Source organism: Trematomus bernacchii, unplaced genomic scaffold (genome assembly GCF_902827165.1).
Source record: "Trematomus bernacchii unplaced genomic scaffold, fTreBer1.1, whole genome shotgun sequence".
NCBI classification, from domain to species: Eukaryota; Metazoa; Chordata; class Actinopteri; order Perciformes; family Nototheniidae; genus Trematomus; species Trematomus bernacchii.
In genome coordinates this window covers 1,217,665-1,231,708 of record NW_022987801.1, presented here as the reverse complement: position 1 = coordinate 1,231,708, position 14,044 = coordinate 1,217,665, and the positions used below count along the sequence as shown (strand labels likewise).

General features: G+C 42.7%; 1 protein-coding gene across 1 annotated transcript in view; it reads left to right on the top strand.

The window, feature by feature from the left end:
• Positions 1-14,044, top strand: part of arhgef40 (Rho guanine nucleotide exchange factor (GEF) 40) — a 41,018-nt gene that overhangs the window by 16,613 nt on the left and 10,361 nt on the right. Inside the window, exons 11-22 of the mRNA XM_034150204.1 lie at positions 733-849; positions 1,987-2,085; positions 2,235-2,386; positions 3,530-3,668; positions 3,814-3,933; positions 5,026-5,217; positions 5,470-5,976; positions 6,314-6,693; positions 7,111-7,360; positions 8,365-8,454; positions 11,510-11,716; positions 13,738-13,920. Coding sequence (XP_034006095.1) covers positions 733-849; positions 1,987-2,085; positions 2,235-2,386; positions 3,530-3,668; positions 3,814-3,933; positions 5,026-5,217; positions 5,470-5,976; positions 6,314-6,693; positions 7,111-7,360; positions 8,365-8,454; positions 11,510-11,716; positions 13,738-13,920 — 2,436 coding nt within the window. The remainder of the gene's footprint in view (positions 1-732; positions 850-1,986; positions 2,086-2,234; positions 2,387-3,529; positions 3,669-3,813; positions 3,934-5,025; positions 5,218-5,469; positions 5,977-6,313; positions 6,694-7,110; positions 7,361-8,364; positions 8,455-11,509; positions 11,717-13,737; positions 13,921-14,044) is intronic.

The window sequence follows — 14,044 nt, the reverse complement described above, 5'->3', positions numbered from 1 at the left end:
GTCAAATCAACAGCTGAGATAACTGCTAATATATACACTGCAAAATGCTCTAGAGGAAATAACATTTCATACACCAAGCTTTGCTATTCCGGTTGCTCAAATTTGATAAATGTCAGATGCTGTTATCTGGATCTTGCATTCACAATGAGCCTGGATCTAAATTAACCTTATTTCCATGCATTTGGCACATCTAGAGTTTGCAAATAAGGGCAATTCAGCTTATTTGCTTTGCATCGATCCATTAAGATGCTTCCTGCACACACGCATGAGAATTTTTGCTCTGGCCATGTGGTTTGTATTTCAACTTGGCAGCGGAAACTTGCATAATAAAAAGGACAAAAAAGAATGCATGTTAAAGCGAAATCCCACCCAAAAGACGTTAACACTGAAACGGTTGTTGGAGCTGCACTGGGCGTACCTCGACCATTTTAGTTGTAATGAATCCCACTGATCATTAACAAATGGAGAGGATGTAATGGGAGGACATCTTTTTGTTTTCTCAGCTCAATCTTTTCAAATGTCAGACCCTGAGAATCAAAAAGCTTTGTTAAGTCCATATTATGGAGACCGAAGCTCTTGGATAAGAGTTTATATTCTCAGGCAGGATCTCCTCATGTTTTTTGGATTATCTTCTGAAATCTCATTAGTTCTTCATTCCTTTTCTCTACCGTTTGTTGCTGGTTGCTTTTTCGTCTAGGCTTAATTTTTGTTATCCTCTGCTTCCCTGTCCAGGTCCACATGGTGCGAGGAACAGCGGTCCTTCAGCAACATATAGACAGGCAGCAGCTGCCCACAGAGATGGATGGAGACTTCAGCCATTGTCACTCAGACTGGCTGGCCTTCAGACTAGTGAGAAAGGCTGACTTTTACTCTGGTTTTATAAAATGATACCATTTCCTTTTTTTTTTTTTTATTATCTTCACATATCTTTCACTTTTTTTCCATGGCCAGATTGATATTTATGTGTTATACCTATTATTCAAATGTATTTTATGTTTACTAATTAAGGACATTTTCTCACACAAAGGATGTTGCAGTCTTATGAATAATATAACACACATGAAGAGTAGCTTTCCATTTATTTAAAGTGGACCTATCATGCTATATTTGAATAATATAGTGTAGGACCATACCTATATAAGGCATATTTATACTTTTTTTTTTTCAAAATACCAAACAGATCATGCATTTTAGCCATGCCTCATTTTGCTCAATTTGACAATTTATAGCTCTGTTTTTGCAAGGGCTGATTCTGTGAGAACAGCACCATCTAGAGGCCTGGCATATGTACTACAGCGTCTCCAGCGCTTTCGAACAGCAATGCCGTGGTTGTCTCCTCCTGATTGGTGGAGTTGGCCCAATAGCCGTAGCGCCACCGTCCTGACGTCAGGACAGTGTTCAAATCTGGATCAGTTTTTATCAGATCCGTTGCAGCCCCGTTTATAGAGATTTGGGTATGGAGGAAAATAGAGAGGGTTGTGTTTTCTGACACTTGGTGAGTTCCCTGGAACACCGGGGACACATATTCATGTATAAAAGACGTACAAAAGTGCATTTTGCATGATAGGTCCCCTTTAATTTGACTGTAGAAGTTGTCATACCTTGTTGTTGACGATTGTTGTTTTTTTACCTCAGGTTTAAAATATTACCATGAAAAGATAAAAGGATGTTGGCTGGGAAAGAGCGACTGTATGGGGGTGGTCGTGATTTCAAAGCATTGTGATGGACTGGGTGTGGAGGATAACTCGGGGAAAGGATGTCAGAGAAGAATTTTAAGGGCTCTTAATGGCTTTTCCCTGGGATAGTTTATGTAGCTTTATCCAAACAGATGAAAACATTTTTCCTGTCTTCTGCATTTTCTCTGACCTCTGTCATGGGTTTGGAGAAAGAAATGTATACACCAACCTTGGAGTCTTGGAGTTTCAAACACTAACATTTATAAATCCATGACTTAACCAATACTTTTAATCCTATTTTTTCCTTTAGAGCCTGGAGAGTCTGACGGAGCGTTGTGAGGGCGCCCTGGCTCTCCTCGGCGAAGCTCTGCAGTCTATGGACACGGAGCCAATGCCAAAAGACATCAAGGTAGAGACGTCTAAAAGGACATTTTGTTTAACCTTTACTGTATCAGTGATTTGAAGACATGGGTGAGGGTTAGATGACATGTGATTGTCATGTGCCTTTCATACTGCAACATCCACAGAAGCTTTAATAAGCACTTTGTTCCTCTTCAGGCTGTTCCTCAGAGCATCGACAAACACAGACAGCTGATGGCGAGCGTGCTGGCCGACCAGCGATTAACTGAACCTCAGCAAAGGGGAGGGGCCTGGCTCGCAGGACTGACCAATAGCGCAACAGGACTGGCACAGAAGTCACCTGACTGCAGGTACCTGAACAATTACGATTCACAAAGACGACCAAACAAAGGTGCATCTACATCCACCTGTATACAGTATATACTCATTTACAATTAGCAACAAGAAATGTCTCAGTGGAAACGCCCAAAAATATAATGTTTCTACGGTAGGCTAAGGTGGAAAAGTTGGTGTATAGATAAAAGCAAAATTACCTTATTTGGGTCCACTTACTACTTATCTGGCTAATAATCTAATAATGATGGAAACATGTATTCATTGCATTTTCTTTGACCAATTATTTCACAATTTGTTTCACATGTGCGATACAATTAGACTGAATCTTGGCTACAGAATCCTGGTCAACGTCAAACCCATTTTGTACAGAACTCAAGATAACCATACATAATGAATGTATCTCCAAACAAGGAATTGACTGATGTCATGAAAAAAAGCCAAAGAAATAGGAAAATAACATGCAGTATATGGCCTGTTACATGAATAGCCAGATTTAGAAGTCTACACTCATTATTTACAGCAGCAACCTCATTTTCTTCTTTTAGTTAGGATGCTGTATACTGCTGAAATATACATTAAAAAAGGTCTATTGAAGTAGGACTATTTTAAATACAAAGACGTCATGACAAATACAACATTTCTAATTGGGCAAATACAAGCAGCTTGGTCCCGAGGGGCAGAGAAAACATCTGCATGTCTTTTGCCTTCTCATTTCTGGTGTGTGATTGAGGGTTTTTATTTGTCAAGTTGAGTTATAGGTTAAAAATACTCAAAGTTGTTTGTGTTCAGCCAAAAAAAATAAAACCAGTCGGAGGAAGCAAGGAATGTGAACTTAACATCAAATGGAGGACAGATCGATGCGGCGTGTTTGTTTGTGCCCGACTACAGCTTAAAGATGATCTAAAGCCTGCTGTATGTGAAGCTGTTTGTCTCATCCACTAATGAGTTTTGGCTCAGCCTGCACAAGAATGAGGCCAAATACAAGTATAGGCTGATTTGATTTCTTTGATGCCAGACGGTTGGTCTGCAAGGCTTTTTGTTTTCTCATAATTACATGTTTTCCAGCAGCAAAAAAGCGTGATTTCTGGCTGGTTTTGGAATGAATCTCGCCTATTCATGACTGATTTCCAGGTGTTTTTGTACTTTTGTGCCACCAGGACTGCTCTTGCTGCGACCGCTAAACTCTACGACAGCGTGGATGACGCCCTCCATCAGCTCGTACAAACGTCCAACCAAAGAGGTCGCGATCTTGAAGCTCTGGGACGACTAGCCGGCCTCGTGGACAAACTGGAAAAGGTTTGTGAGGAAGGAGGTGTTATTGCCATTTCCTGAAAACCTGACAGACTGTCGTAGCTTGCCTCTCCTGAAGCAAACCTTCTGTATGAACTATGAATTGTATGATTGTTCTCAACTCAATCCCCCTATCTTTCTTTCTCCCCAGTGTGATAAGGAGATTGAGCAAGTCCAGTCACAGTTGGAGGACTACAAGGACCCTCCTCTGTCTCTCAGCAGACTCTCCCTCAAACAGCAGAAGTTCAAGACATTCAGAGAAACAGCCAACGTGAGTGTGACTCTTCAATAAGATTTGAAACCTTTTCCCCTATTTCAATGTTCTGTCAATAAAGTGTTTTTCAAATTAAAGCCACTACTGTATATGCAAGTTTAAAACATTCCTTATTTTGGCAAGCTTTGGTGGCAGCATCTAGAAGGAAATGTAGAGTGTACCAATTTTTCGCCAGGTTTGTAGAAATTGGATATTTCTGATCACATCAGACTCCGATAAATTGTGGCTACAAAGCTAGTTTACCATTTTAAAGGGGACCTATCATGCAAAATGCACTTTTGTACGTCTTTTATACATGAATATGTGTCCCCGGTGTTCCAGGGAACTCACCAAGTGTCAGAAAACACAACCCTCTCTATTTTCCTCCATACCCAAATCTCTAAAAAAGGGGCTGCAACGGATCTGATAAAAACTGATCCAGATTTGAACACTGTCCTGACGTCAGGACAGTGGCGCTACGGCTATAGGGCCAACTCCACCAATCAGGAGGAGACAGCCACGGCCATTGCCGTTCGAAAGCGCTGGAGACGCTGTAGTACATATGTCAGGCCAGTAGATGGTGCTGTTCTCACAGAATCTGCCCAGAGCTAGAAATTGTCAAATTGAGCAAAATGAGGCATGGCTAAAAAAAAAAAGTATAAATATGCCTTATGTATGGTCCTACACTATATTATTCAAATATAGCATGATAGGTCCACTTTAAATAAATATAAATACGTTCTTATTTTTCCAACAGAACGTAGAAGTTTTGGTTTTATTTAGCTCTCTATAGGAAGCCTTGTAATGTCTTCCTCTAAAACAATAACACTGTCCTCCTAAGTTAGGGAAAATGAATTCCTTAGCCCTACAAGACCCCTAAGCTGCACGTGCTACTCTGATTTACTTACTGAAAGACTTGAGAATTGTATAACTACAGTTCAAAATGTAAACAGATGTGCCCACTTTGCTGCTCAGTGTCACTCTTGATACTGTAAGGCACTTATTCCATTCATGATTTCCCAAGTGCATCTTGTCAAGAAGCCTCTACAGTAAACACTTGAGGGTTTTTCCAGCCGTACAGCTCATAGCGGATCTCCCTGACTCCTTTAGGATCTGCACAGCGAGACTCTGTCGGTGCTCAGCGATCTGGAGGGCTGGTGCGAGCTGGACTGGACCGGCCTGAGCGCCGTCCAGATCCGACTTCCTCCGGTCAGGGAGAAGCTGAGAGACATGTCCCACGTTCTGTCTGACTGCTGGACGACCCTGGACAACACTCAGAGGCTGCTGTCCACGCTGACCGAGGTACACCAGACAGGAAGTCATCTTTTACTCAGGAAGTCTTGATTATTTGGTGCGAATGCAGAGTCAGCATTCACAACAAATTATATTCATCGGAAAATAATATGTTTATTATTATTATTCTGCACGTTTTTTGAGTGCCTTTTTCTCCTACATTATTAAGTTGCAGAAATTCTGTTCATACATCAAAGCGTTCAGCTAGGTTAGGACATGCGCGCACTAATCTCCATCTTTGTGTTGCTGTCTCCTGTTCAGGCCACTCAGTGGTGCGAGGTGGTCTACTCCAACTCCTCCTCCCCATCTTCCACCTGCCCTCTCGCCTCCCTTCCTCCGATCCCCCCGTCCCGTTTCCAGGATGCTCGTTCCTTAGCCATAGAGCTGGGCGGCGGGGCGCTCCTGGAGCTCTGGACGCAGACGGTGGAGCGCTACCAGCGGACCGTAGCGCAGGTTAAACCGCGCTTCCTCCAGCCTGACCGGGCCCAGAATCAGAACCCGGGGAGGCCAAAGACCCCCTCCGCCAGCAGCCTGTGGGACCTGATGGGTCCCGAGGGAGAGGGCGACTGGGGATTGGGAGCCGGAGGAGGCGACGGGGGGCTTCAGTCCTGGGGATCCCTGGCGTCGCTGTTCAGACCGCAGACCTGCTCCACGCTGAAGATAGGAGAGGACAAAGGGACGAAGAAGGATGGGACAAGTGGAGGAGGAGCTAGCGGAGCTGGGGGAGGGAAGTTCCTGCAGAACCTTCTGAATCCAGCAAAGAAGAGTGTGAGTTTGTGCTTCATTTCCTCTGGTCTTGTTGTAGGCCTCATTTATTTCAATTAGGGAATTTGGTGTGAACACAAATGTTCTTCTGCTGCAAAATCTTGATAAGCGTTTTCTTCCATATTCCTCATCGCAGAGATTCCGTTCAAACATCAAAACATTTAGCTTGATTAGGAATCGACGGCTTTTACTACTGACATTCATAACTTCAGAACTAATTCCAGAACCATAATTCATCCAAATGTTTGTGTAAAAGTTCCACGTCAGCTCTTCAGAAGTCCCACAGCAATTTTCTTCAGGAATTGCATTCTCTAGTTTAACAATGTCCTTCACTTTTTAGCCTACGGAGTCCACGCTCCCTCCAAAGCCCCCCAGGAAGCGCCACCCAAGCTTTGACCTCCAGGCTCTTCTGGCCCCCCGCAGAGGCGCAGGAACCCCAAAACCAGAGTACCCGGTTGGAGGGCCGAGCCGAAACTCCCCCATGTCCTGGCTGGGGAGACGGGCGGTTGCCGACCCGGTGATCGCCACCAGTATGGCTGCAGCTATCCCTGGATGGGCCGCTGGAGGTTTTGGAAGTGGAGGAGGAGGGGTGTTAATTCGAGGGGTGGAGGTCAGCAGCAAGGAGGTGGTGGACCACACGGGGTCGCCACGACAACACGTTCTGCTCGGGAGGACGGAGAGAGAAACGGGGACAGATAGAGCCGGAACGACTCCACAGAGGTTTGTTTGTGTCTTTTTTTGCTTCTTTTTCCAATACAAAGACTTTTTTGAGGCTATTTTTCTCTGCGGGAACTTCAAAAATCAGTGGGAGAAGGTTTGACTTGGCTTAGAGCTTCAAAACAAGACCAACATTATAAATGGCATTACGAATAGGCCATGCTAAGATGAAAGGGGGAATTCATTCATCCTTTTTCGGGATAAGCTAAGAACAGTCGAAGTTTGTTTCAGAGCGATTTTATCAGTCAGCATGCACTCTGAGATAATCTGATCCGTGGCCAAGGGTTTTACAGTATCTCCGGCTATCTCTTAATACTATCTTCACTTCCACTTCCTCTTGGCTCCTGCTTCTCACACTATTTGGCAAATGTAATCATCCATTAACTTGTGTTTCTAATCATCTCCTTGTTTCTCCTGCAGTAAGCTGTACCTGCTCTGGTGCAGGATGCTGAGTTCAGAGAGGCAGTATGTGGCCGTCCTGAAGGGGGTAGAAGAGACGTACCTCCCATTACTGGCACTCTCAGACACCCCCGCCTCCATCAGAGGGAAGGCAGACACTCTCTTACCTAACTGGGCCAGCCTCAGCAACTTTCACTCGCAGAGCCTACTCCCTGCCATGGAGGGCGCTCTAGTGCAGAGCCTGCTGCAACAGGACTGCTTCAGCAAATATGTAAGCGTCCCAATGTTTTTACAATCTGGTCTTTTTTAATGTTGTTTTAGCCATCAAGGTTGCGCGCATGGTACATAACGTACGAGCAGAATGATTATGATTTGAAGAATTTAGTTTGGTTTGGATACATGTGCATCGAGTCTTATTAGTTCAAGTGTAATATCAATAAGAAAGCTAGAGCAACACTACAAAAATAAGATCCTCAGAGGTAAAACATGTACATTTAAAGTCTTAAATTGTCTAGCTGCTATATAAATACTATAAAAGTATCAAAACGCTTAATCCATGAAGAAAAGCCCACAGCCCGTGTTCAGAAATCTGCCTTAAAATGAGCTATTAAGACTATTGTGATGTTACAACTATAAAATATATAGGTACAAAGTGTTGCTTCAGAGCAATTACAGTCATACCCCGGATACAAAAACCCCCTTAGTGCAGATACCAACATTTGAAAACACTGACCAATCAGAGCAAGGCTTTTTCTGGATGGAGTCTTAAAGAGACAGGCGCTAAAACAGAGCGTTTTCTACAGAGACAGAACACAGGTGTATTCAGATGGACGGCATGAGAAAAATAACGTGTGTTTTGAACATTGAAGCATTTAAACGTGTTCAAAATAAACCCTAAAAAACAGGTATGACCCTAATAAAGAGCATTACAGTATATGTCCTCTTTAAACAACTGATTTGTAGATTTAAAGGGAATCACTGTTGCACTTTGTTGAAGACTTCTTTGATGTAGAAATCTAATTGTCTGACATTTGGAGGAAAGTAATAAAAGCTTTCATCTTGGCAAGAAAGGGTTTGTTCCCATTTGTGTGTAAGCACTAAGATAAAACTCCATTTAAGTGGCCAGAAATGTTTTTTATTCACCCACTGGTTCTCCAACTACTGTATTATTTATTGTGTTTATTGATAAGATTAAAAGGCATTAAAGAGTAGAACATTGTCATCAGAAAACGTTCTCCATGTTCATCACAATTTGTACTCTTCCACTGACGGCAGCGGGAGCAGTTTCTGCAGTATTCACATTACATCAGGACTAAACCAGAGCTGGACTCTCCTCTGGTCACACAGGCTGCTGACTTCTTTAAGGTAAAAATGATCATGTGGCTGCGGTTGAATTAAATCCTTGGATCTTTAAAACATCAAACTGTTTGCTTACAGAGATTTCAGAAGAAGAGCTTCAATATAACACGTTTTTTCCTTTCTGCTTTTCCATTGTAAACACATTTTAATTAAAGAAAGTGTCTTGTTTTCACACACTCCTGCATCTACACACATAGTAAGAGGGTTTTAAGATTTGTACTTAGTTATTTTCTGTTTAATGTGAGAACATTATTTTGCCGCAGATCATAAGCACAAAGCAATTACAGTTGCTTTATTCAACGGTTGCTGCAATAGCTGTATACAGTAAAGCTAATTACATGTTTAATGTACACTAGAAAAGCCAATTACAGGCGGATTATAGGGAAAGTAATTTGAGTTTGCGAGCTACAATTAACTAAAACTAATACATCGACGGCATCGCAAGAGGACTTAAAGGAGAGATCACAGTGCTTAAGATCCCATTCAAGTTATGAAGTGTTTAATAAAGGAGTATTTCTACGAAACGGCCACCAGGAGGCGATACTGGTTCATGTCACATCATGTTTGCGGCGTATAAAAGATGTTTAAAACAGCTTGAACACATTGAGGATTAGTGCTGCAGGAGGTTTATGGTTATCGTGATGGACGTGATGATGGCGATCATTGTGGGGATGGTGGTGATGATTGTTATGGATGAAGATGGGAACAGCACATGTTGCTACTTTAACAGGGTTTCTGTGATCAGTGGAAGGAGAATGGGATTCCTTTAATTAAAAAGCAGACTGAAATGTCATTATGTTAGAACTATTTGACCAAAGCAGTCATTTTCCTGATTAAACATGTCTTTGGTTATACGTAGCAGACCAAAAGCTCTACACCAAAAATAAATGAATGGTTTTGGTTTGAATGCAGTGTCCTTTTTATCAAGTGTGCGTGCAACAACAAGCTATGAGTTCTTTTGAAAATAGTGTCAAATCGAATGGAAAGGGTGTAAAAAAATTCAATTTCAATTTAAATTCTTTTCATTTTCACAGCTTTTCACAGAAGTGCTTTACAGAAAAACACAACAACAATATTAAAATAAATACAGAACAAGATAAAACATCAAAGTGATCCTTGTGAAATTCCCGTGAATTAAACTTGACAAGAAATTCAAATATGTTAAAGTAAAACAATTTAAAAAAGAAAAGAAACATTTGAAAATAAAAGCAAAAATACAGTAAGACATGGACAATGATACTGGTGAGAATTGAACGTTAACCCAAATTAAAAGCCATATTGAAAAAAGATAGGTCTTTTATTTGCTTTTAAACATTTCAAGGGAGTTTACTGTTCTCTGTCTTTGTGACATGGAGACACCCTACGAGTCAACTAGGTCCAGGGGCGGTTCTAGGGGGGGGGGGGGGGGGCAACAGGGGCCATTGCCCCCCTAACACTGACCCTGTCGCCCCCCTAAAAAAAACAAGGTTACAATAATACGATTTATTGGAACTAGACTTAATTTCAAGGACATTTCGGCCAGGGGTGTAGAGCTATTTGTTTAAGCACCGGATTGGCAAAACAGGAGAGTCTGTAAACCTGTTTATGTTTATTAAGGATCCCCATTAGCTTTTGCTCTTGACAAAAGCTACTCTTCCTGGGGTTCGACACTTAAAACAATACAACAATAACAACATTCAAGACATAATTCCTGACATCATTAACAACATCACCAATATCATCAACAATTTCCAACATCATCAACAATCTCATCCACTTTCAATATCAATCTCAGCCAAGGATGAGTGCACAAGACACCCACCAGTACAAAGCATGAGATCAAATTAAATGAGGGTTCACAGCTCACAAGGGTACATGGTCATTAGTAGATGGCCCTTCAATCTCCTGTCTGCTTTGATCTATGAATTAATGTCCGTGACTCTCAGAGTAGGCTACCTGCTGCCCGCAGCTGTTTTAAAGGGAAACAAACACTCAGAACACATACACACAGAGCCAGTGGCGGACTGGCCATCGGGACGAATCCCGATGGGCCGGTACCGAAGTGGGCCGGTCGGGCCACTCGGCCCACTCCGGTCGGGCCACTAGGTCCACCGTTTCCCCGCAGCAAGGCTCCCTCCCGTTGACAGTTTACGTGGGCTGGGCGAGATTCCCGGGCTGATTTTTAGTCCCATCAAGCGCCTTGGTGACCAGACATCTCCTTCAAAACTGATAAATGGGGGAGTAATTGGGCAGTTTGATGTGTGTGTGTGTGTGTGTGTGTGTGTGTGTGTGTGTGTGTGTGTGTGTGTGTGTGTGTGTGTGTGTGTGTGTGTGTGTGTGTGTGTGGTTAAAACGTAACAGCCGGCGGTCACTCTTTGGCTGTTCGAATTAAGGTAAACACAGTGTAGGCGGTGCGTAAAAGCTCTTTCAGCGCTGGTGCTGCTCTTCTCTGAGTTACACGTCCCGCTGCCTCCTGGAGTGACCACACACACCCCTGGCCGAAATGTCCTTAAAGTGAAGTCTGAGTACGAAATATATCTCAAATAATGTATGCACTGTCATTTCCCCATGTAAACATAACAGTCTGCAATGAAACGGTTGTCTCCTGTGCGCTACGCTTCCTCCTTGGCGTACCGGTAACTTTCTCAAAAAAAAAAGTCAGGATAACTGGCTAGTTTTTTTTTTAAAAGAGAGAGAGAAATCTCGTGCGCACGAGATTTTTTTTAAAAAACTAGCCAGTTATCCTGACTTTTTATTTTTATTTTCATGTCCCTTTAGGGGGCTCCGTACTAAAACTAATACTCTAAATGAAAAAACTACTGAAACAAAGGACTGTAACTCACATTTACTAAAACAAATACCTTTACAAAAACAAATACCAATTACTGTATTTTACGTTTATTTTACACAACTACTTTATATACTGTCTTTGTATTTTTAACCTGCTTTTATTGTTCCCCTCATGAAATAACTGGCCCCAGCCTGGCCCCCCCCCAGTTAAATTGGTATCGAACCGCCACTGACTAGATCTAACTTATCCTTTTCCTGCACCTCCCCTCTTCTCTCTCCCCCTGTCCAACAGTCCAAACTCCCCCCTGCCTCCCCCCTCTCCCCCCTGTCCTACCCTCACTGTCTGCAGGCTCCCTCTCAGAGGCTGGAGCAGTACTGCGAGGCCCTGGAGGAGCTGGGAGGGATAAACCCCGCCTCCGACTCCGCCCTCTCCATCCTGAGACACGCCCAGCGGCACGGCGAGGACCTGAGGGCCAGCGACCTCATCGTGGGATGTCCGGTGAGAGCGCCTGTCCCAGATTGTGAAACTGTGAATCAAGTCCCAGTTTTAGTTTTCTCAGAGGGAAAGAAACTAACTTATCTAGGTGAAGTCAGACCAATGGAAAAGACGGAATTCCAATCGCTCCTAGACTCAAACATTTACAGATTTTTCTTTAGTGAAAAGGAGAATTTAAACAATTGTTTTGACTATTTATGAATTCAAAATACTCATCGTGGGATGTCCGGTGAGAACGCTTGTCCCAGATTGTGACTGAGCAACTGTGAAACAAGTCCCAGTTTCAGTTTTCTCAGAGGGAAAGAAACTAACTTATCTAAATGAGGTCGGGCAGTTGGAAAAAGACAGAATTCAAATCGCTCCTACTGTAGACTCAAACATTTACAGATTTTAGTTTATTAAAAAGGAGAATTCCAAAAAAATGTTTGACTGTTTAGGAATTCAAAATATCACAAATATTCTTAATCAAAATGCACTTCAAACTAATCTTCCGGTCTCCAAAGAAGCATTTATTTTTCAAATGTTTGCTGCTACTTCAAGACGTTATGTTTGCTTGGTATGAAAACCAAGTTTATTGTGAACATGTTCTTGCATAAGACAACACAAAGACTTTTGAGTGTGTGAGGATGTAAAACCCCAGTGAAAATATTCACATACCATTCTTTCAGCTCTTAAAAATCATTTCGTTTTACTTCAAGCTATGAAAGTAACCAGCGTTGAACACAAACAGAGAAATCAGCCAATAAAAGTGGAAGAAAAAGACTAATCACTACGGAAACACTTTGGTACCACTCTTACAGTAATTACCGATTTAAAAACAGCTTTAACCTTTATCAAAAAGTCAGAAAACGCCACATCCACTTGCCCCATATTGTGCTACACAGCAGCATCATTCAGAGCTAGTCGTGACAAACGTTTGACTCCCACGCACACACACACACACACACACACAACTATCCTCTCCTCCCCTTTTCGAGCGAGGGGAGATCACAGCAGCACAAACACTCCCATTGAGCTACTTCAAATCGCTCTCCAAGTGAAAAGACCGTAAGTGCAGGTGTGTGTATGGGTGTGTGTGCATGTGGGTGTTCATTATGTGTGTGAAGCATCACTTATGTCATCACACACACATATCTAGAGGTTTAAATATATGTGTGTGACCGGTTGCTTCTAAATGATCAGTCATTTTTATTTAATCTGTGGATGAAGTTGAGAAAACGCTGTGTGGTTTCTGTCTATTTGTGTCCTTGCTACACTTGGGTCGAGTCCTCGAGGAGCGTTACATAAGATTTGACTTTTATAAACCTCCATCTGCCTCTGGTAGGATGTGCAACAACATGACAAAGTCCTGTAACCCTGTCATCGACTTGAACAAAAGTCACATTTTTAACAAAAGACGCGAGTCAGCTGGCCAATTACAGCAGAGATCCAACAGACAGAAGCATCCCTGTGAAGGGGGAATGCAGCATGTCACCACGCAAGGCACTGTAATTATAATACCGCTTTGTCCTATTCTTTATTTTCTGGAGAATAAGGCTTTTCAGTGTGTGCAGCCGAAATGTCTCGCAACTGTAAATCAAAAAATGTGAGTAGGTGAATGAGAAATTTGCTTGGAAACAGAGAGAAAGTGTGTTATTAAAGCCTAAAGATTAAATAACCTCAGGTAATAAAGATGTGAAAAACGTTTGTGCTACTGAGCAATAAACATGGACGTACTGGCTCTTTAAAATGTTCAGAAAACTCAGACACCAGTTATTCATTTGCCTTTTTTCAATATTATTTCTTCAATTAAATAAAAGTGGATGAGGGAAAAGTGAACTATTAAAACCCCCTGGCAAAAAAAAAAGACACATTTAAAACATAATTCAAAGCTAAATGGCCTCTTAAGATATAAATTAAGATGGTATCTTTTGCAGATTAAAGCCCTGGGCCTGGGACTCGGGCCAAGATAAGTGCATCAACGTGACAGTGTGTGTGTGTGTGTGTGTGTGTGTGTGTGTGTGTGTGTGTGTGTGTGTGTTCAGATTCCGGTGGCGGAGCGAGGTGATTTGGTGCGGCAGGGCGAGCTGACGGTGGTGTGCGGGGGGGCTCGGAGGAAGCGTGCGGGCGTGAGGAACGTCTTCCTCTACCAGCACGTCGTCATCTTCACCAAACAGAAGAGCGCCGGCCCGGGACGCACCGCCTTCAGCTGCAAGCACAGCATCAAGGTACACACACGCACACACACGCACACACACACACACACAGAGATATAAACACATCTCTCTCTCTCTCTCTCACACACACACACACACACACACACACACACACACACACACACACACACACACA